The sequence below is a fragment of the Chamaea fasciata genome, unplaced genomic scaffold (genome assembly GCF_029207755.1).
Source record: "Chamaea fasciata isolate MVZ Bird 193981 ecotype frontalis unplaced genomic scaffold, bChaFas1.0.hap1 SCAF_2, whole genome shotgun sequence".
NCBI lineage: Eukaryota > Metazoa > Chordata > Aves > Passeriformes > Sylviidae > Chamaea > Chamaea fasciata.
Genome location: NW_027094087.1, coordinates 52,152,491 through 52,179,589, shown reverse-complemented (window position 1 = coordinate 52,179,589; position 27,099 = coordinate 52,152,491). Strand labels below are relative to the sequence as shown.

Here is a 27,099-nt window from a genome sequence, read left to right as displayed (position 1 = left end):
CGGGCCGGGAGCGCCTCGCCGCCAGGGGCGCGGGCTGCCCTCGCTCGGCGCCCGCCGCCGCCCCGCGCCCGCTGACAGCCGCCCGCAGCCGCCATTTAACCCTCCTGCCGCCGCCGCCGCCGCCGGGCAGTGCGCGCCCGCCTGCCGCTCCGGGCAGCGCCGGCGGCATCTCCTCCACGGGAAGCACCGCGCTCTATCCCCGACCCGCCGGCCGCTCCGCCCGCGGCGTTGGAGGTGAGCGCGGGGCGGGCGGAGGGGGAGCCGAGCCCGGCGGTCCCGGGGCGCGGGCGGGTCGCTGAGTGCCGAGGGACGGGGCGGTGAGGAGCCCGGGCTGCCCCGGGCTCGGAGCCGGCCGGGCGGCGGCTGCCGGCGCGGAGCCGGCGGGCACGGGCGGGGAGAGCCGTCGGTCGGAGCGAGCGGTGCCGCGGGATCGCGCCGTGATCGCCGTGACGCCCGGTCCTGGAGGTATTTTAAAACACCCGTGTGCCGGCAGGTCCCGGGTTTGCCCCTGGCCAGGTATTCCCTGTGGTCGCCTCTGTCCAGGCGGCAGCGGCCGTCCCGCGCGGAGCCGCGGGGCTCCAGCGCTCTCCAAGTGCCGGGAGCATCGGCACCGGGAGCGACTGCCCGTGCTCCTCACCCGAGTGCGTAATAGGTAGGAACAATTTTAGTGTTTTTTAGTATGTTTGGTGATTTCTGTCTTATATCAGTCGCTAGACCAGTCGAAACAGTGTGAGTACACGGCAAACCCAGGGAAAGCACAGGAGAAAGCTTACCGGTTCGCTTTTGAATACTGGTACTTCATGGTATTCCAGACCTGCTTCTCTGACAAACTTCTGATTGTACTAGCTGTGCCATATATATTCTCCATACGATGATTTTCATTATGAACTCCATCAAAAAGGGAATGCCAGGAACAGTGGACAGTATATATATATATATATATATATATATATATATATGTGTGTGTGTGTATATATATATGTATATATATATTTAGGGAAACTCTGAAGGGGGAAAGAAGGCATGGATGACTGCATGCCTTTCCTTATGCTATGAGCTCTCACCTAATGTATTTAATTCTTTGCATCCTTTATTTATTATTGCTCAAACACCTTCCCAAATCTCTTTATGCTTAATAAACTTATTTTCATTGTACATTTTCCGGAGTAAATATCATCCCTATACTCTATTGTAAGCACTCCGGTTTCAAGGGACAGATGTTGCTGGCCAGCTTGCTCTTGAATCGCTATGTTAATATCAAAAGGAGCTGAGAAATCCCAGGATTTTGTGAGATCTGATCCCAAATATTAATAAAAATAGCCTTTACCAGCTAATTATTGGTTTTTTCTTGCACGCCGAGGATCTGGTGCTGTCAGTTTCAGCCTAGTGAATTTAGATGCATAATTTCAATAAAGTCATTACCTGATAACAATGTAAAATTGTCGGATATGTAAATAAGAATGAAAGATGCCTTTGAGGATGTCAGCTCCAGCCCCCTGCTGTGGCAGACATCACATAGACACTTTCCTGGCTAAACTCAGTATCTTCCAAGGAGTGGTATATTTTTGGCCCTGACCACTCTGGCTGGTCAGCAGTGATTAGATTTTGATAAAATGTGATGCATGTTTGAGGTGTTCTCTCTTTACGGTCAAAGTGGAGCGATTATATAGGAGGTTCTGAAATTCCCAGCAGGTGGTAACACTTCAATAGCTGCCTAATCCCATTGCAATAAGCGTACGATGGTTGAAAATAATTAATCTCCTTTCCAACATACAGATAAAATATGAAGAAACCCTTTAATTTGACGAAATGCTGCAGATACACATTTCTTTTTGCTGTTAGTGCTGCTTGTGAAATGTAGGGAGGATTTAGGGACTTTCAGGCTTTTCTGTCTGTAGCCTATTTTGCCATCAGCCTCTCATACATAGAACTGTGCAGATTTGGGGTTGGAAATACAGCTGAAAATTGTTTACTAGTGAACAGCTATAACAGTTTTTTTTTTCTCTCCTTAATTCCAATAAATATCTAGACCCTGGCTGGTTGCTGGGTCCATCAGAGCGTCTAGGGTAGGTGCTGCTGCCTGGAGAAATGCTTGGGGCAGAGGCGGGTTGGTTCCAGGAGGATCACTCCTCAGCCTGACACCATAACTCAGCCTCCCCACACACACTCACTCCTTCCCCAAGCCCTTCTCCCACCTTGCTTTCACGTGTGCCCTAAGTCAGGGGGGTTTCTGTGCCATGGCTGGGTCCACCTTCACCTGCAGCTGTGGGGTTGGCAGGACAAGGAGAGAGCAGGGCTCTGCTCAGAGGAGAGATGAGCAAGAACAGGCCTGTTACTGAAGGAGGATGGGAGCTAGGGCAGGGCAGGGCTCAGCTCTTGGTGGGGATTTGCAAAGAGGAAGGGGACTGAGGGTACTTGTGGGTAGGTGAAATATGGGATCCATCAGTGGCATTCCTTTGCACGAATGAGGCTCCAGAGCACAGAGGTCTTGACTGCCATGGATTTGTGTTCTCATTAAACTCCATGCTTGGTCATGGAGTGTCTGATTAATTCCCTTTCTTAATTACAAGGCTTATTTACCTCTCATCTCCCAAATGAAGGGGGAGTAGGCACTGAATGCCATGCTGGTGCAGTTGGTAAAGGTGGTATTTTCTAAATCAGCAGGTGACAGCTCTCAGAAGAGGTGGCTGGTGTCTGAAATGTCGTGTCTGCGCTGCAGCCTTGGATACTGCTGCAAAAATATTAGGAGTCATAAATCCAGTTGGCTTGGAGTTTTTTGTTGGTTTGGTTTATTCCAGTTTTTTTTTTTTTGTAAAACCAAAATGATCCCAATATACTTTATAGTTTTAACAATGTAGGGAAATAGGGACTTTTTAAAAAATAGATTCATATATGTGATTCTACTAGGCAGTATTATAGCCTATTCTGTTACGTATTTGCAGAAAATGTTGTAAGTACAATTTCAAATTTTACATCCGGCTCTTACGTGGTTTGTGACACTGTGGTGCCTGCAAACCTCACAGCTGATGAGGATTTATTCTTGTAGCCCCCATACCAGATAGTGAGACACCATCTCCAGTGGAGAGCTATGCCACAGGAAAATGAAGAGATGTGACCAAGATAGCACAGGAAATCTGCTGCAGAGCAGGGACTCAGAGTTTTCCCGTGTCATTTGCGTTGCACACAAGCCTCTTGGTCTTCGCTTCCAAAGCGCTTTATGGCTTATGCCCTCCTCATCTGTCATTTCAAATTCCCTTTGGAGAAGAAGTCTTCCACTTCCAATCAGCCCATTACACTGTCTCTTGGAAGAAGAAAGCATCTTTTTATGTTGCTGTGCTTCTGCTGCATTTCGCACAATAGAGCCTCAGTTCATACTTGTCCACGAGAGCAATAAATTAAAAAAGCCAATTATTTGAAGACTGATAGCCTTCTCTGTCCTATCATTTTTCATCTCATTAAGTTAATGAACTTGAGGTAAAAGATCTGAATAGAGTAGAAACCATTTAAATGTACTGTCTGCTTCAAAAAGCAAAATTTTATATGAGTGTGAAAAGAGGAAAAATATTTGAGCAGGGGGCAAATATATGGAGAATTTGGAAGAAGAGCTGAAAATGAAAAGAAATCTAGAAAGAAATTGGCTTAGAGAGGACAGAGGGGAGAAGGGGAAATTCTGACCTGTGCTTAGAGGTCAGTGTAAGGCCTGTCCAAAACTGAGATGAGGCAAAAGGAAGGAAGGTAAAGGAGGGGAGGGGAACAAACCTGCACAGAAAGAGAGAAGTGCAGGGGCACTACTACACCAGAAATGGGATGGCAATCCTTGCATTTAGAGGTGCTATTGGAATTCAGCTAGCAAAGTTGCAAAAGCTCAGGGAGGCTTCATGGGGCGCTTTAATTGGAGCTTTCTTCAAAGGTAGGGGTGTACTGCAGCCGGTAGCCTGAAGTAGCTGTATGTGTGTGAGGTGGGAGGGGCTCCTGCTGCAATCCAGTTGCTGCAGAGGCGTGCAGAGGGTGAAGTAGCCCCGGGCTAGGCTTCCAGAGGTACCTGATCTCACTAATTGGAAGTTAGTTTTGGTACAGTTTCAAATACTCCAGCTCTAGCCTGGGTGTTACCCGCACTGCCCGCCGCAATCTTTGCCCAAGCGAGCCAAGATAATGCAGAGGGAGGGGTGAGAGAGGAGGTTTTGGTGTGACGAATGATTGGTGGTACCGAAACACCCAAGGGCTCTGGCACTAGGCTCCATCCATGGGCTTGGTTAGAAAGAGTCTCTGTCCTGAAAAGTCTTTACTATAAATACAGAGCATGAAAAATGGGATGGAAAGGAGGGGAGCAGATTAGTGCTGCAGTTTGCTGACATTACTTCTGGCAGTGGCAGGAATAGGAACAGAAGTCAGGTCTGGTCCCTGTGCCTCCCGCTGGCACCCTGTCTCATGAACCACGCTGCTTTTTCCTCGGTTGGGCTGATGTGCAAATTAAGATGTAAGGCAACTACCTCGAGAGTGCTCTCCACAGGCTTTTTTCTTTTTTCCTGAGCATTTATTCTCCTTTCCATAGCTTCATTTCCTCTGTGCAGTCTGTCGCTCATTAGACTGAAATTAGGATTATTTGGATTTCATCTATCAGTCTATGACCTTCTGAAAGAAGTATTTGTAAAAGTCATTTGAAGAATCTGCAGCTAGGAAAGCTAGGAATGGGAAGGACCCATTAAAGTCATCCAGCACAATCGTGTGGTAGTGGCACACTAATCAATTTCCCCCCACTTTATTTCAGGGCAGTTTACAGCAATGCCACGTATCTTCTGTTTTCTTTGAGCAGTTAGCGCTAGAGGCCAACACATCAATCGCAATTATCTTGTTTTAAAGGAAGCCTGCTTTTTCTTCTTTGGACTACTTTGATTCTTTGTTTCGATTAACTGATTGGTGATCAATAACGATGCGAGGCATGATGTTCCTGCTGTGATGCTGCGCCGGCTGCCGGCAGCCGGGGGAGTTCGGGAACGGCTGTCCCTGGAGGCGGGCTGGCTCCCCGCCGCCCTCCGTCAGCAGCCGCCCCTCTCCTGAGGCACAAGGTTTGTCTTCCTGTAATTTACAGCGTATCAAGTGAAATTGAGGGTGGTGGCGGTATCGCTGTCCCTATCTAATGCTTTCTGGAGCCCTGTCAAGTTCCTGGGCCAGATGATGATTATTCCTTTCAGATATGTGCAGCTATTATTGTAATGGGCTTTTACTGAGCAAGGCTGTGCTGCTACTCTCTTCTTAGAAATTATTCTCTCCAGCCACTTGGCACAGAGAGCAGTTCAAAAGGCATTCAAGTAACACATCTGCTGCCTCTTAGTTCAACAAGCCAAGCAGTATAATTGTTGAAATATCTTATTTGTGATTCCTAAAGACATACATAATTTTTGCCATACTTGGTTCGTATGTTTTACCATTATGCTCCACAGTTTTGCTCATTCCTAACTTCTGCCTGCTCCAGTGCCAGATTTCTCTCATAATTTAGGCTGTAAACTTAATGGATCAAGACCTTGTGTGATGGTAAGCACAGTGACACGCACCTACAGTGAAACTTGGGAGAACAATTCTTATATTTTGAAATGGCCTCTAAGTAGAATTTCTTTTTAGATTCCCTCCTACTTATGTTTCTGAAGGAAACTGGTTTTGCTGCTATCATTGTGCTTCCAGCCTATTTTATCTAATTGTTATAAGACTCATGAAGACTAGTTTAAACCACATGGACATAAAACTGGGAAACTTGCCAAAAGAAGTCAATTGCTCTTGGCTTAGCAAAGGCTGTAGTGAATGTAAACTTAAAAAATTATGGAGGAAAAAGTGAAGTTAGCACCTTCTCCATCTGATCAATCAGAATGACATAAAAGGTGGTTACAGATCTTTTATAAATCTGATAAGATCACTACGTGTATTACTAGACCTGAATAACAGAGAAGTTTGATGACCAAAAATGTAGTTTGCTGCTGAGCTGCTTTCATACTTGAAAGCAGCTGACAAGTGATATGAATTGTGTACCAGCAATAAACCTCCAGTATCGGTATGTGCTGAGCTCAGAGTTATATTTTGTATAAAATACTCATTATTTTGCTATTGTGAGCCTTGGTCATAATGTAAGGTATCCACAGCAGCAGTTCCTGCAGTGCAAAGATAAAATTGTTGTTATCTGTCTTTGTTGTTCTGGCTCAGGAGCTGCTTTTCAGGATGGAAAATTATTGTACAATGAGTTGTAGCTGTGCTTATTCAGATGCATTTGGTACAGTGTTAGTAGTTGTTAAGTAAATGAGAGAAATGTTAATTCTTAGTTTATTAATTTTTTAAATTTATTAATGGTATGTCTATTTATTTTTTATTTTTACATATTAGTGGTATGTCTTGTATTTTATGAAGCAAAGTTGACACAGCTGTAGTTTTTTAACTTTTAGGTGTTCTTGGAAAACCTGCTGGCACTTTGGAGCTGAAAAAGGACATGAGGAGTAAAAGGATCCAGGATCTCACTGGTCAGAATGAAACAGATGTTGAAAGATTTTTCAAATCTATTGTTAGTAGTGCTCTGTGACTATGGTGAGTATTAGAGCTGTCAAGGGAAAACTGTGATGTGCATTCACAAGGTGGTTTTGAATGGTGATGTTTCTAGGTGATCTGTGGAAATGAAATGCTACAGAAGCCACCACTGATAGACACACAGTTTAGTCTAGATCTTATGCAATAGTTAGGTGGAAAATGCAGCTTGCATAAGCTGCCCCTTTAGATCAGTGTCAGGATCCTTTCCTGGTGTAAATTTGCTCAGAGAGATGAACAAGATAAATGAACCAATTTCCATGAGCATCAAGGGACTGGCTGTGCTAGAAACAGTAACTAGAACTTTGCTCTCTTGTAAGACTTATATTTCATAATATTTAATGAACATCATGGAAGATAGGCCTGGTTTAGGTATCCATAGTAGGATGGGTGGAAATGTGCACAGAACTGTTTCTCTCCATTGCTAGGAAAGGAACCTGGGTGGTTGGCTCATATGTAAGCATCTACAGTACAGCCAACCTCCTATGACTGAGTGAGCCCCCATCTGATGGATCTAAGATGCCACCCAGAGAACTTTTGAGTACAACAGAGTGTTCTTTCCTCTGATTGTATAAGAAGGCAAAGGATGATGTTCATACTCATTCAATCTTAGTCACATAAAATTAGGCAGGTAGTCAGAGACAATCAGTCTTGTTCAAGTAGTCCATGCACAAATCCATACATATTGAAAGCAGCTCTTACCCATCTGCAGCTGAGATGTGTAGAATGAAGAAGCGCCTCCTTCTCAACATCAGCTGCCAAGAAGGGAAGTTAGGCATCCTAAGTGCAAGTCAGAAACCTGCAAGATGTCTACGAGCTGAGGGACATCATATGTATGGTGACTTATCCTTTCCAAGAATGTACTAAGAAGGAAGTAGGTTTGCAAATTACTTCCTTACTGCAGAGTGAATTAGAAATTCTGAAAATGGGTTTCTTAATTCCTAAGCAATTCATATATTTCAGAAAATTTCATTCCTAGTTTAAAAGCCAGCTTTGTTTTGACAGCTGCAGTACATTGTCAAACCATGCTGAAGGATTAAGCTGTGCACTGCAGAAATAAGTACAACGTGGAAAGCATGGGAAAAGAACTGGTTAATCCCCACTTCTGGAATGAGCTGTAGCAGGTAGTTCTTGCATCAAACAGCTGAAGATCTCTTACAAAAGAGAGAAATGGACAAAAATGTATACAGTTTGCTGTCCTTGTATAAGTGAGAAAAATGTGATTTTAAGCAATGACTGAATAGTAAGTATGCTACTCATTCCTCTGTGCATCCTCCATCTCTGCTGCAAAGCAAGGGATCCCTAAAAAATGTAGAGAACCTAGAATTGCTATCTTTTAGATGAACTTGATTCTAGTAGAAGTAAAGACTCTTGTCTATGGCTTTTAGTACCATTTCTGCTTTTAGTAAGACAGCTAACTGGCCCAGGTAGAAACACTGCACTGAGTGGGTAATACAGTGAAGGTCAGTATTAAATTCACTGAAGCCAAGATGTGAGATGAATGATTAAAATATCCACAGGTTCTTGGTGATCCAGTCCTGTAGATGTTCACAACTGGTTGACTCAGAGGTAAAAGCTATTATTAATGAACTTTATAGAGCGTGGCACAGCAAGTAATTACAAGGTGCAGTTAATGAGCTAAATCTCTGCTGCAAACTTTAGGTGCATCAACTTTCACCTTATTTCCAATTAAAGGGCAGCCCATAATTCAGAAAATTGCTTCCAAACAGTTCTGCATATACGTATCTTTGAATATTACTATGTACATCGATTTTAGATAACTATTTCACTTACATAGTTCTCTGTTTCAGGCAAGACTGTTTTTTAAGTGATCCAGTATGCTCTGGAAAATTACTGAAGTGCTATAAAAAGCCCCAACATCCAACTAAACTGTATTCTCATTTCTTATCAGTTTTACTGATGTTTTTGTTCTACTTAGCTCTGTGTTACCGGTGGCTGACAAGCCAACAGCACAACCCAAGCTGGCTTAAAAACATTTAACAATAAATAACTATCTGAATAGCACCTTCAAATAATTCTTCTTGCTCTTCAGTGAAAACAAGGACTTTTCTTTTAATATTTTAAAGTGTGAATTCTTACAAAGATTCTTCTGGCAGGTTGTTGGTACCACAGCCAGACTTCTTTCTATGGGAGACTATTGTAATGACAATGAAAATGATACAAATGCATTGAAAGATGCCCCTGACTGGCTGTCCAAACGATTGGGAACAAGCTTTGGCACGTGGCAGAATCATGGGCATGTAGTAGGCTGGAGGTCTTTTGAAGGAGCTTGCAGTGGAAGCTGGCTCCTTCTGATTGGTGTCTTTCAGAGCATTGTGAAAAACTGCCATGTGGGCTGTCCAAAAGTGCAAAGTTCTTATTTACCAAACACAGGATGCTGTGAAGTGGGGTGCACCAGCCAGAGCTCTGCAGTGCATTAACAGCATCCTCCGGTAATGCTCACTTTCCTCACTTCCTGAGTGATCTGCACTTTGGGTTGATGGACTACTCCACAGCAGGAGGGACCTGCCCTCCCTCCTGTCCTCCTCCCAACATACAGCGTAGTGTTACTCCTCGTCTCAGCCATTCCAAATAAAAAACAGTGCAAGAGGGTCAAGACAGTTGTAAAAGAGAGTAAGGACAATAAAGCATTTGGTACAAACATCAGTACTTTCCATTGCTGTTGCTTGAATGTTTTTGTTGTAAATTTAAAGCTTAAAATTGAAATTTTTCATGCTGGGTTTTTGCAATGGTCTGATTTCCTTTCCCTTTAATGTTTCAGCTACATTGAATCTAGCTGATTCCCATGTAGAGAAATGCATCATTTTGCCCATTATCAAAGAAACAAAACCCCGGCAACTCACAGCCATTTCACTGGGAAACTCTAACACAGCTGTGGGGAACTTCATCTTAGTTAGAGTGCTCACAGTGGCCTGGGACATGCTTTCTGCTGTCCTTATAGTTGCCTAGATCTGGTTCAGATCTAAATCCTTGCAGGTGACTTTTAGATTCTCTAAAGGGTCAAATATACCTCAACTTCCGCTGGCTCCTCTTGCCAGCCCTGTACAGCCCTCTGCGTGCTTCAGTCCAGGGCAAGAATTCCCCAACATTGTTGGACACAAGAGTTGATTGTCTTGTGCTCCCTGATGGAATGCTAGCACTGAGCTAGGAAGGTGGGAATGTGCTAGAGTTAATCGCAGGCCCAAGGAACAGCAGAAGATAAAAGAGCTATAAGGTAAAGAGATGAGGGCAGGAGTTTGAAGAACTGTGGTAACAATAACGGATTTAGGCTAGTACCCCAGAGATACTAAAAGCAAATGGTGGTAGAAACAGGACTGTAAAATATGGGCAGGCACACGAGGCAGAGCCAAAACGTGAAGAGCAAGGAGAATGTGTTGCTGGGCAGTTCAGAGAGACATTTTTCACAGGTGTTTAGGGTCTGTCTCTTACTCTCTGGGTATCCAAGTTGAGATCAGGTTTGCTGTGATGCCATGTACTCACCACAGACGTGATGAAGAGGATCCTGCTTTGGATGTCTGAAGGACCATTGTATTTAAAATCAGGTCCTGGCTTTCACATGGTACCACAATTAGTTGATACTTGGCCTTTTTTACCTTTGTGCCTGTGCCTTGGTTCTTGACACACTAAACAAGATAGTGATCTCTTATTTTTCAGGGATTTTAGAAGGATAAATTCATTAATATTTCTAATGCACTAATACAGGAGAGCACAATAGAAGAGTCCATGGGGGATATGAATAATTCTCTGTTATCAGGATGGATTTTGGACGGTGTGCAGTCAATAATACATAGGACCACCAACAGAAGAATGAGAACAAAAGAACACTCTGGTAATGAGCACCGTCCATCTGCCAAATGAAGCAGTGTCTTGTGGAAATGCAAATGAAAGGCTTGAGTTACAGTACATATATGTAAGAGTATATGTACGATTTATATGTGTAAGGCTGTGTATGCCACCTTTACTTGGACTCTATGTATGTGGTTGGAGCTGGTTATTTTAAGGATATGTTATAGCTGGTGGTAAGTAATAGGCTCTTTTTTTTCTAGTGCGCACTGCACCCTGCCCAGATGTAAATGTCTATACCCAGTCAAATGAATTTCTTCCTGAAAATTTTTCCTGCTGAGAAGAAAGTGAATCCAAGGTGACTAACTCAAATTGAAGCTTAGAGTAGTAGGCGTCTAATATTATGTGAGATGAGTCGTGCTACTCCTGACTGCTGAGTGCTTGCCTTGGCAGTTGCAGTGTTTTTCCAGCAAAGCTTTCTTTGAGGTAATCTTAAGACATGTGTAACAGATTTAACAAGTCAAAGTATTGTTAGTTGATACTACTTATGAAAGGATTGCTTTAACTGAAGTTTTACACTTCCATGGCACCTTCCATCTAAGACTCAGAAGCCTTTCCCCAGACAATTAATTAAATAAAGATGTCTCACAGCACATTCTGTATCTGGAATAGATATATGCAGTTTCCATTTTTTCAGATAACCTTTCTGTGTCTGAAATCCTTACGGTTCAAGCAACACAGAGAAGGTAGCTGAGCTAAGAACGGAAATGTGATCTTCCCAATTTATTGCTTTAGATATCATCACTAGTTACAGCATGTCTCAGGATAATTTGGCGACTTGCACAAACATGGTCATGCAAGAAGGGAATTTGAAAAGACTTCGCCATTTATAATGAAATGATGTAATTTAGACATGTTGCACCACATCTGAGACAAGAAAAGTGCTGCAGTCACCATCACTGTTATTTTCAGCCCTTTCACTCAAGTGTCTGCGATGCAAATGAACAAAATGAAAGATTCATAAGACAGAGCAAGAGAAAAGGCTTCAAAAAGCATCATGCAGACTTCCTATTCTATTTAACTTGGGGGACATTTTTCATCTGTCTGTATAAGAAACCACTGTCCTTTTTTTTGCTAAATTACGGCTGAAGCTGAAAAACAGCTGGCCTCTGTGGAGTTTAAAAATCTGTAAATGAAAGAAGTTGAAAAGTTTGAGAATCTATTCTGATAAGTTTTCTGTTAATCTTTTGGGTGGTTTGTGGTTTCCTTTAAAATACTGGTTTTTACCTTCCTGAATGTGTTACTGCAGTGGACTTTGAGCTGCTGCAAATCACATCCCTGCACAGAACAGAGCTGTTGAGCTCTTAACTTCTATTGCTAGGACCTTTTCTTTTTTTTTTTTGTGATCTGGTTCACTTGAAAAAGATTGAGAACCCCTTTTACTATCCATTTTTAAAATATTTGTTTCCTTCCATAGGAATGATCACTTGTCTGTTTCTTAATACTGTTGTGGAACTTTTCCTTTCAGTTCTTGGTGAAGTGGAGTATCTCCTGTTGGAGCACCCAGATCATGTAGCCTTCAGCAACGACACAGTGTCTGTGGAATATCAGTACTACAGTGGTGGTAATGTGACACCAGAGCATGTGTCCATCCTTTTACTGGATGCCAGCACCAGTGAGATAATTGGAAGAAAACAGCTTCCAGCAAATCAGTCCCAGGGGACGGTGGTATTTGAGTGTTTCCATTTCAAGAGTGCTGGTGATTTCTTGTTCAGAATGGTCTCTCCCAGTGACAACAGCAGTGCTGCCCAGTGGAGCAGAAGCAGCATGTCCACCCTCCATGTGGAATGGCCTGTGTTTCACATTGATCTGAACAGGAGTTCAGAGGTGCTTGGGAGCTCCCTTCAGGTTGGACTTTTTACAAATGAGCAGTTATGTGCCATGAACAAGACTGTGATTTCACTGGATGTGATATTCACCAGCACCCTTTATGAATTCAGAAGAGTGAGCTCTGATGAGACTCTGGGCATTAGAACTAGCAAAGGAATTCCCCTGTCTAGGTCCCAGTGGGTAGAGTTTGATTGCCCACCTGTTGGTGAAGAAATATACATTACTGTGTTACTGAAATCATTAGAAACACATTCCATCATTGCCTCTATAGGACCTGTAGATCTCCTCCACAAATTTGGATACAGACTGGTTGTGGCAGCAGAAGACACATGCAAAACTTTGGTTCGGGTCTTTGTAATCTCTCCACCGTGCACTTCTATCAGTGGAAAAATTGTTGTTTATAAAGAGGCTCTCAAGCATTCGAGTCAGAGAACGACTTGGCTGTATGAAAACATCCTTCACCCAGGAGACAACAGGACGGAATTTAACTGCTCTTTGTTTGATGTGGGGAAGAACAAATACTGCTTTGACCTCCTCAATTTCTCAAACCGAAGCTATTTTCCAGCAAGAGTTAAGGAGTGTATACTGATTCAAAGGAATATGGGTTTGTACTGATGTTTTTCCTCTTTTAGCCCAAATCAGCGCTCTTCCCAGGCAATATGGGTAATGATTTTGGGTTTGTTGCACCAGACAAATCAGTTGTAATGCCATATGCAGGTGGGACCAAGATAGACTGTTATGTAGAGGAATACACAAGGACATTTGATAACAAGTGCCACTGTGCTAGCTTAAGGCTGCACTAAGTTAATGTTGGTACCAACTAAAACCACTTAGGGCATTCTGAATGATGTACCTATCTAGTTTGGCTGAAAATGAGACTTGTCCTTCTCAGTGAGGTAAGAAGCTACTGCAGTAGATCTGGCCCACTGGAGACTCTAAAGGTAGGATTAGTCTTGCCTGCATCTAAGTGTCTAAAAGCCAGGGGTCCAACAATAAGTAGCTGTATAGCTTTTTGGTTGAGAGGCATCTTGCAAGGATCATTCATGGGTGTTGAACATACACGGGCTGAATCCTTACACGGGTGTCTTTTTCTGTACCCATTTGGTGTAAAAGTTTAGAGCCCTACCTGTTAGATGCACAGACTCTGGTGAGATGAGTCAGGATTTGGCTACAGTGAAAGGCACAGCTGTGTCACTTGGATAGCTGGTGGGTTTTCTAAGCAGCATTTCAAGAGATATGTCTGCTGCTTAGAACAGATCGGGGTGCATTTTCTGACCCATGAGGCTTTCTGGCAGATCATGGGCCATATTCATATAACCAAACCTTTCTTTACAGGAAAGATTAGAATAGTGCAGTCTGCCAACTGAGAAGAGTTGGTGGTCCGTATAATGCTTTGGACCATGATCAGGCATGGTCTGAGAGAGTGCTAGTTGGCAGAAGCCAAAACCATGTATATGTTATGCAGCTATAGCATTAGAAGTGGCAGTCCATGGTTTGACAGTCTACAAACCACAGTTGCATGGCAGAGGAAGCAGATGAGCCAAATACCGTTCTCATCACTCATTTGTGGAAGGCGGCCACAGAGAGGGATGGGCCGTACGTGCATGAGGGAATTGGGATTGGGTTGGGTTAGGTTGCGTTGCCTACACCCTGGAAGGTAAATGTTCTCGTTTGAAGCATGCTTGTGTCTATAGGTAATGAATTAGTCTTTTACAACTTCAAAGAGTTTGGATTGAAAGGTTTAAGATGTGCATCATTTCCCTCACCTCCTCACCTTGATTCTCCTGAAAATAAAGTGCAAGAACTCTAGCCAAAAAACGGCTATTGTGCTTCATGGACAGGTATCTGAGAGGGATCATGAGGAGACCAGGAGTGTAAGACATGCTCCAGAGCAAACAGTCCCAGACACAGCCTACCTTAATGAGGTTCCTAGCATCATGTGGTCTTACTTTGTGCTATTTCACAAATTCTAAAGCTGTTAGCTATTTAATTAACTCTCTGTACTAAAAATGACCTCTATTTTCAACACATGCCAAACCCAGTGCATAGTTCTCTTCATCTTAACTTCCCATCTGCATTCTCTATTGGCACTCTCTCTCTTCCTTTGGCAAAAGAAAGTCTATCCTAAAATGAAAGCATATTATTTTCTTAATGGAGGTGATTCTCAAGGAAAAAGGAAGAAAGAATTCTAGTTTGTCATCTGTACCTGGGTGGTATGTTACACTGATATGATCAGATAATTACCCTGACAGATAAACCACTAGCATATGATGTAGATATGATTCTGTGCCCAATATTTAGCTGTTTTAATTGATGAGAGAGATCTATATTAAGCAATGGTTCCCTGCAGTCTGTTTCCCTGGGCTCCTCAGTAGCCCCATCCTTACCGCCACATTCGAAAGAATCAGGCTCTGCCTCTTGAAGAGCAGAGTTAGGTCAATAGCTGCCAAGGTAAGAGTATCACATCTACAAAGCTGATGAAAGCGAAGCCACACCATGTAGTCGTAAATAAAATGTCAACCTGAAATTAATTAGACTGCAGCACGTCTGACTTTGTGCCTGTATCTGTGAGACTTCAAAGCCTGCAGGCAGCGTTTGAAAGGAGCAGGGTGTTCTGGGAGGGGCACATCAGCCTGAAGCCACGACAGACAGAGCGAACCTGCACTGCCTGTGATGGCCATCAGCCTCCTGACTCCTTTGGAAGGAGCTCTCCTGAGCCCCCCCACCCTGGTGCAGGGCACTGTGAGGTGCCCTGCTTAAAGCAGACCCCTGATAGCTGTTTGTGTACATCATGCGACTGCTGCAGAACAGGTGCCTCTCCTCAAGTCTCCTAATTTCTGCTTCAGGACATCCTGAAGTTTAAGGCAAGGAGAGGTGATAAATCTCTAGTCTGGGCTCCTGTGCAATGTGGGCCATCATTTTTCTTTCAGTTACCCTGGTGTTGAGCGCCACAGCTAGTCTTTGCATCTGACTGCCACTTACCCTCCAGAGAGTTATCCAGTCTTCTGCTGAAGACACCACAAAACAGACTTTTCTGGTAATTTCTCTCGATACTATGCTCTGATTTATTTATTCTTTTGGAAAGGGAAACTCTGTGTGCTTCATAACTAAAGCTAATCTAGCTTCATCCTCTAGTGACTGAATTTTACTCTGCTGCTTTCTGATAGCTCTTTCCTATCTACTGTCTTTGCCTCACAAAGACATTTGCACATCCAGGTCATCTCACTTCTACCAGAATTTCTCAGTGTTCTTTTTAACAAACCGAAAAGATCAAGTCTTTAATTGGAATTAATTTTCTTCAGGATTTGATTAATTTACTGATTCTGTTTGGCTCCCTTTCTGTTATTTTAAACGCTCATGTTTGTTTGACAACCAGGGTACCAGCTTTGTGTGCTGCATTCAGTCATCCTTCTCACTGATGCCGCTTGATCAGAAGCACTCTCCCTACCCCTACCTCTCCTTTCATTCCACTGATTGCATTATGCAATTTTCCTCAGCTTTTACCCTGTAAACTCCTCTTGAGCTGTTTCAGTATGGAGTCTACCATCCTGCAAGTGCAATTTTCCTTCCTTCTTCCTACATTTTTCACTTTCCTGATTTACGATCTATTTTCCTTTAATTATCCTAACTTAGCAAGTACCCTATGTTGCTCCATACAACTGCACTATCTGCTTATGTCATTACAGGAGTGACATATTTTCTCAGTAATGGTTTATATTTGTTTTCATGTCAACTAGGGAAGCACTGAGCCTTATACTAATCCCTTTGGAATCTCTCCAAATGCATTCTCACTCAGTAATAGTTTTCTGTTGACAGTTGCATATCCAATCTGTCACTCAGCCAGTTCTTACTTCATTTAGCATATGCTCTATTGTTATGAAGCAGAGATATAGTTTTGTAAAAGATCAAAGTTCCTAAATCATTAAAATGATCTTCATCCAAACCACAGATGATGAGATAAAAGTTGATTTTGCCACATCTATTTTCCATAAATCAGACATGAGTTATATTTCTGATGCTTTGTCAGTCCTGCTCTTTACTCCTCATTCAGGCCAAGTTTAGTAGAGCCTTTTGGAACAGGAATCTGATTTGTGCTTGGAGTAGGAAGGAGAAAGCTCCCGGTGGCCCTGAGTGGGCCAGGTCAACAGCCCTTTGAGCCCAGGCCATCAGCTTCAAAATAAGTGTCACAAAAAACTTATGCTATCCAAGACTGTGAATTAAAGGTAGGGAAGACATCCATTAATTGTGAGACAGCACCTGTGCAGTTTTCTGTAGACCCTAACTGGAGAATCTGAAAAATTTTAACAGTGAGATGTGAGTGACTTCATTCATCTTAGTGGTCTCTACACTGTTTCACAGAGGAACATGCAGCTCATTTTTTCCCCAGCGTTTGACTGGATTATTGGGATGTCTGAGGTAGGAAGCTCTGTTAATCATCTTATCCAGCAGCAGATGCATTGCAGGCTCATTCTTTTCTGTGCTTAATTCTGTGCTTTGCTCATCTGGGATTTAAGTGTCCCCAGCAGTGAGACTTCTGCTCTCCTTGGAAGGTTGTCCCATGTTCTAGCCTATATCCAGCTTGAAACATTCAGGACAAGACTGATAATCAGTAATGTTAAAGCATAGAAAAAGGTGCTCTTTTTTTTTTTTTTTTTTTTTTTTTTTTTTTTTTTTTTTTTTTTCCTGGTGTTAATTAACTTTTTTTTCCAGTTCTTAGTTACACTCCGGAGACCAATTTCAACTTTGGTGTGACTTACAGTGAAGTCTCTTGCAGTTGCCTACAGCACAAATGAGTTTTGTTCATCTGGCTTTTGCTAGCTGTCAAAAAAAGCTATTGGGATGTTGGCAGGGTCTAAGAAATGCAGCTGTGTCCTGAGAAGGGGTAGAGGAAGATGTGGGAAGACCTGAAGAGAAAAGTGGTCAGTAAGGGAGGAGAGGAGTAAATGGAGCATCTAGAGGTCCATTGGACACGGATGTACAATTTCTGTCAAATTTTTGCTTCTTGAATAAGACTGTGAATCAGATCTGCTTGTTGGTAGGAAAGTCTAGAAACCAATTAGCTCTGTTGCCTGAATCTGTACCTGGGTTGGGTGTTTATTTGGAAACAGGCATATGCAGGGGATCTGGGTATGCCAGGGCTGGTTTGTACCCCATCCAATTTTCCTGTGTCAGTAAAAGCTTCATCTCCACACATTAGGAATAAATCAGGTTTTACAGACTCACTTACAGACTCAGCTTCTGGAAAAGAATTATTTTTAGGCTGTGCCTCCCCATTTCTTAACAATGCCTGTTTGTGGGGGAAAGACTCTAATTTTCCCAGAGTCTAGGATTTCTTTCTTCAAAGGGATCCTTGTCCTTTCATTGTCCAAATTAGTAGCCTGTTGGAACATGCCACCATTTCAGTGCACCCAGGCTTCATTTCCATGGAAGGGTGAGAGGTTGTTTTCCAAGGTCTTTTTTAAACACCAATACAATGTGTGTAAATACATTCTCAGGACCTAAAAACTGATCTCAGCTTCCAAAAATATCCTGCAATCCCCTAGGCTAGCATAGATATTTACATGAACCTGTCAGTAATTCATGATTTTGTCCCACACCACTGGCCTGGTTGAAGTGTTTAGGACTGTCATGTGTGTCAGGCTGGGAGGATAGTGCTGGGTGTCCCTTGCTGTCTGTGCTGATGGACAGCACTGCATGCACAAAATCTTGTGAACATGGAAATCTGAGGGGAGAAATTTATGCAGAGCAATAATTAACACAGTTAATTGCATTTATCTTTCATGTTGGCAGATCTGCCAACTGTCAGCTATTTCAAAATATCTCATCAGTTAGATGTCTTCACTTTGATAATTGATTCCTCAATTGTGTGTGAAGAAACCTCACGCTTATTAGAGCTAGTTTGCAGTGCATACCTTCTGGTTTTTCCCCTGGCACTTTCAATCTGTTTGTCTTAAGTGAAGGTTAATCATTTCATTTCCTTGGGGGAGAATAAACTGTGCTTCATTTTCTTTTACATTCTGGTAATTGCAGGGGATTGCAGAGCAAGATGCAGGAGTTTAAATCTCCCATCTTTCATGGGTGCTGGAACATTTCTTGCTCTCCTGCTGTTTAAGGCACATTTCTTAGCCCCAAAGCTATGGATGCCAGGTGTTTTTGCTAAGGAACTCTATATCTTTATCCAAAGTCCAAGTCAGTGAAAAGTGTCCTGGAGCAATGGGCACATCTTAGGTTTGATGTCAGTGTTGGAAAATTACTCGTCCTAAATGTTCTTGTATGTTGAAACCTACAGGCATCAATGTGGAGACTGTTGAGCACTCTCCACTATCACCAGTGTTAGCACTGGAGGCAACCAGAATCTTTCTGAGTCTGGCTCTGCATCTGACTTTAATTAACAGAAGTTTAAACGAGCAGGAAATGTGGAGAGGGGGAAACAAGTTAGCTCGTGCACTGGAAATTATGACAGGAACTCCCCAAGCTGCTCACACAAAGAGTCTCTAGGTCCACAAGGAGGCAGGCCCTTCAGCTAGTCCCTCTGCCAGTGGTGAGGGACACTGCTAAAGTCCTTCATGAACCTGATATGAAGAAAGCTGTTGTGAGATCCTGTTATATATATGATACTATGACACCATGAAGTCTTTCTCAGAAGACATCAATGAGCCCTTGACTGACTATTGATTATGAACATTTGTTCTTCCTGCCCTCAGTAATAGCTTTGCTTGCTAACTGATGTGGTTTTGCAGACTGTCCATGGTTTGTACCTTTGTGGGACTCCTTATCCCGACAAACTTCCTCAGTTACCTGCTTCTTGGCATCATCTGATTCTCTTTTCCCTTGACACCATACACTTGCTCCATTTTGCACTTCACTGGGAACTGACATGGCTGCAAACTGAAGGAGGAGTCTGAAAGTTCAGCTTGCCTTCGGGCTCATCACCAGCTCCAGAGACCGAGGGGTGAAAGCAGAGAGGTCCATGAAGAGCACTAAGTGAAATACAGCCTGGGATCCTGGATGCTGCAGTATTGTGATGGAATCGGTGACAAACAGCTGGGGTGGTCACTTGGTGTTGTGTGGGCTTGGAACCGCAGCAGCACCAGGATGTCTTGCCATGCCCATCTCTCCTCTGTGTTAGGCCAGGCAGATGTCCTGGGGCATGCTGGCACAAAAATGTGTGTGAGTGTGTGCCCACACACGCTCTGAGCCATGGCTGGCAGCACAAGTGTAAGCTCAAACTCTGGGGCCCCATCCTGCAGTGCAGGTGAGGACCTGCAACCAGAGGGCAGTCCTCTTAGGGTACTCTCATTAATGCTGACATACTCACAGAACTGTGTAGGACAGGGCCCAAAGCAGTTACATTTTCATATTTATTGAAACACAGCTGTATTTATTCTTTTTAGAGACATTTAAAAATAATAACACACTAGGAACAATACAGCAACCAATAAAACATGAAATCATAAAGCTATTTTCAGTCATGCAACATTCTCTAGTGCTTTGACATCATAACTTGGTTAAGGGCTCGGGGCATGCTAGCAGCAGTAAAAAAATTAAAAATCATGGCTTGTGTTGGCAGTAGCAACACCATAAATCATCTAAAAGAGCAAACTTTAACCTGGTCTACTTTAAAAAAAAAAAATATTTAGGTGTTTTCCTACTTTATCTGTGAGCAGTGAAATGGAGTTAAGTAGTCTATTCTTCTTTCTGTCAAAATCAGCTGACCCATAGGAGCATCCCCAGGGGTTTTATCTTTTTAGATTGCACCTGAACTCATGCATAAGTTTGGAATTTGAAGTTGTGGCCCTGCCTCAGTGTCACAGCTGTCAGATAGGAGCAGGAATGGTCCCATCTTTCTCTCCCTGGGTTCTTACTGCTGTAAAACTCAAATGTGGAGATCACAGGATGAGAATGTTGTCTGAGAAAAAGAGGGATTTTATTACATGTTAAAAAATTATATTGTAGTGTTAGAACCTGAGTCTGCCTCCACTTAAAATAAATAAATGAACATGCAAAATTTCATTGTGGGTTAATTGTCTAACCATAAGCAGTAAAATAATAGAGACCTGTAGGTTGTCAGATGAATGATTCAGTAACATACTTGTGTGCTGAGAAGAAAATAAAGAGCAACCAATGTTGCCATTTCATTAGGCCTCATAGGTTTATCATCCTGACACAGTCATCTAAATCAGCAGTAACTGTACTTCAGTCAATCAGGTTGTCCTGCTGTAAATGCACTGTTTGTCAGTCAGGAATTGGATGAGTATATACATTACCAGCCCACTTCAAAGATCTGTGGATTCATTTCCTTTTGCTGTTGTTCCAGGCAGAACCTGGAACTGGCCACTGTGTTGCAGGCTGACACTGGGGTGAGAAAAGGAAAACAAGTGGAAGCTTTGGCTCATCCCTGGACGCCACTTGCTGTTTTGGTCTTACTGTTTTCATTGTTGGGTTATTTATTGCTGTTGTTCTCAAAAAGAAGACAAATGGCTGTGCCTTTAAAGGTAAAGAGGCATACACATTCCTCATTGCAGTGAGCTTGTGTATTTGTAGAAACGTGGAGCCGGTGGCAGCCCTGGAGCCCGTGCAGTGTCACCTGTGGGGATGGCATTCGGGAGCGCTTCCGAGAGTGCCTCACCTCCTCGCCCGCCAAACCTGGCTGCACTGGATCGCCGAGGGAGACTTCCCTGTGCTCGCTGGAGGAGTGCACATGTATGTAGCTCTGCTCTCCTCTTCCCTGCATTGTGTGACCATCCTGGCAAAAGCAAAGTGTAACATGGAAACATCCCATCTCTCCTTCAGTCATACTGATTTGGGGGGCTGTCACATTCCTGTGGCTGGTGGAACAGGGCAGCAGCCTCTGTGCATTTGATTGTGGGACACTGGAGATAGGGCTTCAAGGCATAATATTTGTGAATGCCATGGGTGCGATAGAAGCAGTTTAAAATGTTCAGGATGTTCAGGGAGTGGAGATGTCCTGAAAGAAAGATCTTGGCGCTATCAGAACATGTTCGGTAGTGAAAGCCAAAGACATCAGTGGAAACCTACTAAACAGGAAAGTCAGTTAAAAAAGAGTGGTGGTTCCAGCTGGGACCTGTGGTGTGCCAGGTCTCCCCCTGCTCCAGCCTGCCACTGCTGCTGGCCTGTGACAGGGCAGGCTGGCTTTTACTGATAGCTAAGGCTTTATAAACCCTTACCTATCAGTAAGAACTGGCCACTGCTGGCAGGTGGCAAGTGAGTACAGATAAAAGAGACCTGAGTCTTCTATAAGATGATAGGTAGATTACAGCAGCCACACGGCCCCCAGTGAGGCTGGATGAGGCTGTGCCAGCACCATAGTTGGGTGCTGACAGCCACTGTTGAGGGGCATGAGAAGTGCCCTCTTTTAGCAGGGTGCTGGTGGTCAGTCTGTGCAAAACTTTTGCTTCTTGCAGACTCCCTGCTGAAAAGGAGTGTGCTGATGCCAAGGGACCACAAAGACCAGAAAGCTGATCTGCAAGCTCCAGTGCCTTTGTGTCCCACAGGTGCCACAGGTGGATTAGGGAAGGAAAGATGCCCAGGAACTTTGCAGTCTCTTAGGATCTCAGACTATAATTCAACGGATATTTTAAGCTATTACAAAGTGACCAATGCCTTATTCCTTGCTTTGGCTGCTTGCAGGCACTTCTTTCTGCTTGTGAAAGTGCAGTGTGTACAGAACTGGAATGGAGGCAGCTAAAGAATGGACCGTTTGGGGATGTGAGGAGTTGTTTAGCACATGGCCACTATGGTGCTTGTGCCACTGAAAAGGACAGCAGAGGGAGAGAATGTGCAGCTGGAGCAGGAAGAGGGGAGAACTATGTTTTTAATGGAAGTGTTGACTTGAACCACCTGCAAGGTGTCAGAGGATGAAGGCCCCAGAAGTATACAGGCAGGACTGAAATGTGTTGTGGAACACTGCAGAAAATGGGTTGTATTTAACAATAGTTTGGGTGAATGGAAACTACTAACTATATTCCATCAAGCCAGGTAATGCATGTTGTCAGTGTTCATGAAGCCCTGGGAATGTTTTAACAGGTCTAATGTTTTTAATGACTTGAAAATGCTGGCCATGGGGGTTTGCTTATTTAGTAAAGCAGAGAGTGAAAGCAGAGAGGAACAACTCAGATGCTTTGGGCCCCCAGCTTAAACCAGCCCTGCTCTAGTTGTCTTCTGCATGCCAGACTCTCTGAGGTCGCTGTGGGCAGTAATGCTGCCACCAAAATGCAGTAGAGTGGATAGTGTTTTTCCAAAGCTGCTGTTGAGCTGTGCTATCCCATGCCTCCCGTCCATCTGCTAGAGAGGTATGTCTATAAGTATATAATTTGATTTGTCCCCTTGCTAGCCAGTTTCAATCCCCACCCACCTGTGGAGCTCAGAGAGCAGTCCTGGAGCAGGGAGCTTGCTGGAGGTGTTTCCTGAACTCAGTGCAGAGTATGTGCTGGAAACACGATTTGTGTGTGGACGTTGCTTTGCATGCATGGAGGTGACAGGCCTCTGGTGCTTCTCACACACTCCTCCCGTGCATGTGTGCAGCTCTAAAAGGTGTATGATGGTTTCCAGCCATCCTGTGCATACACTCTGCACACACCCGTGGCAGTCTGGTTGGACTCAGCAGGTCTGGACAATCTCTGGATTTCAGTGAGGTCTCTGGGTCAGTAAGGTGGTTTAATACATAGAGAGCACAAAGGCAATGGAGGTCTGCATCTGCACCCATTGCTGTGAGATCACCTGGAGGAAATACCTCGCTTCTGTCTTTCACGTGGTTTCTAATCCTCGTGCTCCCACATGGGGCAGCTTCCTTTACAGAATTACATACATGATTTCATCCCATTGAATCTCAGTTTGCTCACAAGGTGATTGGACAGTGTGAGTTTACAGTGTTCATCCGCTGCCTGATCTCAAGCTGGGAGTGTCACCCTCACCCTTCCCACTCTGGCTGCCTGCAGCTTTTGGAAGCAGACAGGTTCTGTTTCCAGCGTAACTCTGCAGTCCAGCAGATGGAGCAAATGGCTGAATGAGCAAGGCCAGCACCCGGTGCAGGGGCCAATGAGATGCAGGGAGAAGCAAACCATAGGGACCCAGTCCTGTTTGGAAGCTCACAATTCCTTGCTGTTAGCTGTTTACCCCAAACAATACAGCACAGCATGCATTACAGATAGAGAATGGAGTATTTGGAAGATATCCATAAGGAAACGTGACTGAGAGGAGGATGAGAAATGAATTAATTGCTCTGCTACAGCGGTGCTGAACAGAGCAAATGCTGGCCCTGCCTGCTTCCCTGAGGTCAGCTTGTTCACTCCCTGCTCTGGTGTCCAGAACAGCAGTGCTCTGGGTTCTGACACAGGGGCATTGGACTGAATGCAAGTCTTCAAGGACTTGAGATTGTTAGGTAGCCCTGAAATAGGGAAGTGGATCTCCTTCCCAGCCCAGCACCCTGCATATCTGTTCTGTAGCAGCCCGAGACATTCTGGCCTATGTTCATCAGTGCATTTTTGCATCTTGCCCACCTAACAGCTGCACTACCAGCTTGCTGTTGAGTGTGTGTTCTCCGGAATTATGGGAAGTACATGGTGTCCAGTTCTTGTTATTCTGCAGTCACATTTGCTATTCGTGGACAGTCACTGTGATGCAGGCAGGAGCACCTGCCAAGTCTTACAGCTGACTGTCTATCAGTCTGATGGAAGGCTTAGGGTTCTGGATGAAACTAGAGACTAGGGCAGGGTTGTTCGGTAGTTTTGTTTGAGCTTACAACTTCATGGTGAGCTTTTGCCAACTGCAGCTAACCAGCCTTGCTCTTCAACAAAATCTTCATGGCTTTCTGGAGCTGATGTCTGATGAGAAGAATTTGGGCAGTGCTAACAGATACTAAAATTAGCTACTGGACCAATTAACCCACTTTCAACCATGCTGTATTCTGCTCAAGATTGCTCAGTTTGTCATTGGTTCAGCCATCTGTAATGTGGTGGAATGGGCAAGTAAGAGGTTTAAACAGGGCTGTGGACAGCTCTCAGATTGTCACATTACAGGTTAGAATCATAGAATATCTCAAATTGGAAGTGGCCCATAAGGATCATTGAGTCCAACTCCCTGCTCCTCCTTACTAAAGTTAAACCATAAGACTGAGAGCATCGTTCAGACAGCCTGTGAATTCTGGCCATGATGACTTCCCTAGGGTGCCTGTCCCAGTGGCTAATTATCGTCTCAGTGAAGAAAGGTTTGCAGAGTATTCTTCCCTTTTTGAAGTCCCATCTCCTGTCCACAATAGAAGGGTGTCAATAGTAGCATGCGGGAGAGCATTGGCACTCTTGGTTGAAAGCTTTCTGTGGCATGGGAAGGTTTTGTCCTCTGGGACTGTGGCACCAGACAGTGGGAGAAGCATCCTCAGTGGACTGCTTAGAAAAGTTACATTGCCTCTCCTGATGCTGCCTCTCTCTTCAAACTCATTTCAATTCTCACACCCACTTAAGCTCTCCTTAAAATAGTATTCAAGTGATACCTGAAGTACTAGCCTGGGTTGAATTATTTTTACCCCCTTTATGTCACTTTTCAACAGGGAATCTAAATGTACTTCATAAAGAAAGGCAAACAGAATTCCTCCTTTTTACAGGTATTTAGGAATACTTTGTGGAAATGGCAGAGCAGGAAAAAATAATGATTACATTAAAAGGTCTGTGGGAGCCTTGGTTTAAAGTAAGTAGATGTTTGTGCCAGTTTGAAGGCATCATGTAGTAAGTCATCTCCAATGAGCAAATTTTAATGGCAGACAACTTCCTGTACCGTATTAATGGCTTACTTTCCTTGGTAGTAAAGTATACCATCCTCAAATACCAAAATGCTGCTGCCAGTGAAACTCTGACAGATGTGTGTGCTCTTTCTTACAGCTGTCCAGCCTCCCACCCCACCTTCTCTTCAGCCAGGAGAGGACCAGAAAGCAAATAATATAGTTACCATCACAGGTATCTCACTGTGCTTGTTCATCATCTTTGCCACTGTTCTTATCACCCTCTGGAGGAAGCTCTGCAGAGCTCAGAAATGCAGCAGCGCTGTCCGACGAAACTCCGTCCATTCCCCTGGCTTCCGGAAAAACTCCGATGAGGAGAACATCTGCCAAGGCAACAAGCAACGGGACAGCTTTGCTGAAGGGGGGGACGCCCCTGTTACCATTCCCCTAACCTACAGGCGAAGCCTCCAATTTGCCCAAGAAGATGATGTCTCTGGAAGTGAAAACTTTCAGCCAAATGCCCAAAAAATAATCCCTCCAATTTTCAGCTACCGCCTGGCACAGCAGCAGCTGAAAGAGATGAAGAAGAAAGGCCTGACAGAGACCACTAAGGTGTACCATGTCTCTCAGAATCCTCTCACGGACACGGTTCTTGGTGCCACCACGATGCTTCCCCTGAGTGGGGACAACCAAGAGGAGGCAGCAGGAAACAAATTTCGGATCAAATCTCCATTTCTGGACCAGCCAGCCGGTCAGCCCAAGTTCCTGGGAGAAGGGTCTCAGTCTAGGCTGGATTTTCCATTCTCACAGGCTAATCCTGCAATGAGCCCTACCCAAACCTTGGTAAGAAGAGGTCATTTCAAGCACCAGGATAACAGAGTGGACTTGCCCGAGAGGGGCTGTCACAGAAACTCGCAGTTCAGAAGGACAGCCAGTTTCCATGAAACTAAAAAGGCCAGGCCTTTCAGAGAGAGAAGCATGTCCACTCTCACACCCCGACAGACTCCTCTGTACAACTCCAGGACCAGGACATGGGACCAGGGTCTGGAGGACAGGGCACGGCCAAAATCAAGAAACGCTAATCCAGCCTGTGAAAAGCTGGATCAGGCCCACAGCACTGTGCTGGGGTGTGAACCGCAGGGCCATGGTGCAAAGCCCCACCACAGGGCAGGTCCCCCGGTGAGGAAGCTGGACCTGATCATGGACCGCCAGCCTGCTGGTCAGGAGAAGGCAGCTGAGAAGCCTGAGCCCAGCCGAAGTAAGAGGGGCCCTTCACCTAATCCCAAAGGTGTGTGGCGGAAAGAAACAGGCTCAAATGGCAAAGATAATTCCCAGAGAGGCCTAAGCGTCAGCCCTGCCCAGTATCGAAGGGACAAGTGCCAGAGCTTCCCCTTGGACCCTGAGTTTGCCTTTTATGACAATTCTACTTTTGGCTTAACGGAGGCAGAGCAGCAGATGATCGACCTCCCTGGGTATTTTGGCTCAAATGAAGAAGATGAAACAAGTACTCTGAGCATTGAGAAGCTAGTGATCTGAGTGACTCATTGTGGCCCTGCAGGAGTGGCGTGCGTGGGAGAGGATCTGCAGGATCAGTTGGCTTCTGGTGGAAGAAAGGGCAGGAAACATGTTACTTCCACACACAGCAGGAGGGAATAATGCCCCAGGTCTGGCTTGTGGGAACGTATTCCTTTCTAATTACTGAAAAATGCTTTCATATAATTATTTTTATGTATTTGTGTAAAAGACACACAAAGTACCCTGGGAAAGAACATGTTAGTTAAGGTGTGGCACTGGAATAGCCAATAGATTTTATTGTGTAAAGCAGTCATGTTTTGTGCATCATACATGATGAGCGCCAGTGACATTTCCCACCTTGTGGACTGTGTCCTGGTAGACTGTGAGGTACTGGCGCATCCACTGTCCAGCACCCTCAACCATCTGCCCCAATTCGTAAATCATTTCCCGTAGAAAGCACAAAGCTCAAGCTGTGGGCAGTTTTCATCATTTTTCCTGACCGTCATCAGTGAACTGGGTTGATGTGTCATTGTTGCTCAAATAACTCATACGGTGGGGGGGGGGGTTTAGCTGGTTGCATGAAAGTGCAAACA

The 27,099-nt window shown here is 44.3% G+C and overlaps 1 protein-coding gene across 2 annotated transcripts; it reads left to right on the top strand.

Annotated features, from left to right (window-relative positions):
- Positions 1-18: 18 nt before the first annotated feature.
- On the top strand, positions 19-26,824 carry THSD1 (thrombospondin type 1 domain containing 1). Of its 2 annotated transcripts, none has more exons than XM_066176089.1 (5): positions 19-234; positions 6,429-6,567; positions 11,897-12,862; positions 20,803-20,961; positions 25,152-26,824. In XM_066176089.1, the coding sequence occupies exons 2-5, from the start codon at positions 6,510-6,512 to the stop codon at positions 26,525-26,527; spliced, it is 2,559 nt and encodes an 852-aa protein (XP_066032186.1). In that variant the 5' UTR covers positions 19-234; positions 6,429-6,509; the 3' UTR covers positions 26,528-26,824. The 2 variants fall into 2 exon arrangements, with proteins under 2 accessions (XP_066032186.1, XP_066032187.1); XM_066176090.1 differs by having other exon boundaries at positions 200-234; positions 6,414-6,567.
- The last annotated feature ends 275 nt before the right edge of the window (positions 26,825-27,099 follow it).

Bases quoted from the DNA above. Each gene is read 5' to 3' on its own strand.
- THSD1 (XM_066176089.1), top strand. From the start codon at position 6,510: ATGAAACAGATGTTGAAAGATTTTTCAAATCTATTGTTAGTAGTGCTC. The intron at 6,568-11,896 runs GTGAGTATTAGA...TTTTCCTTTCAG, and splicing joins AGTAGTGCTCTGTGACTATG to TTCTTGGTGAAGTGGAGTAT. The intron at 12,863-20,802 runs GTTTGTACTGAT...GTGTATTTGTAG, and splicing joins ACTGATTCAAAGGAATATGG to AAACGTGGAGCCGGTGGCAG.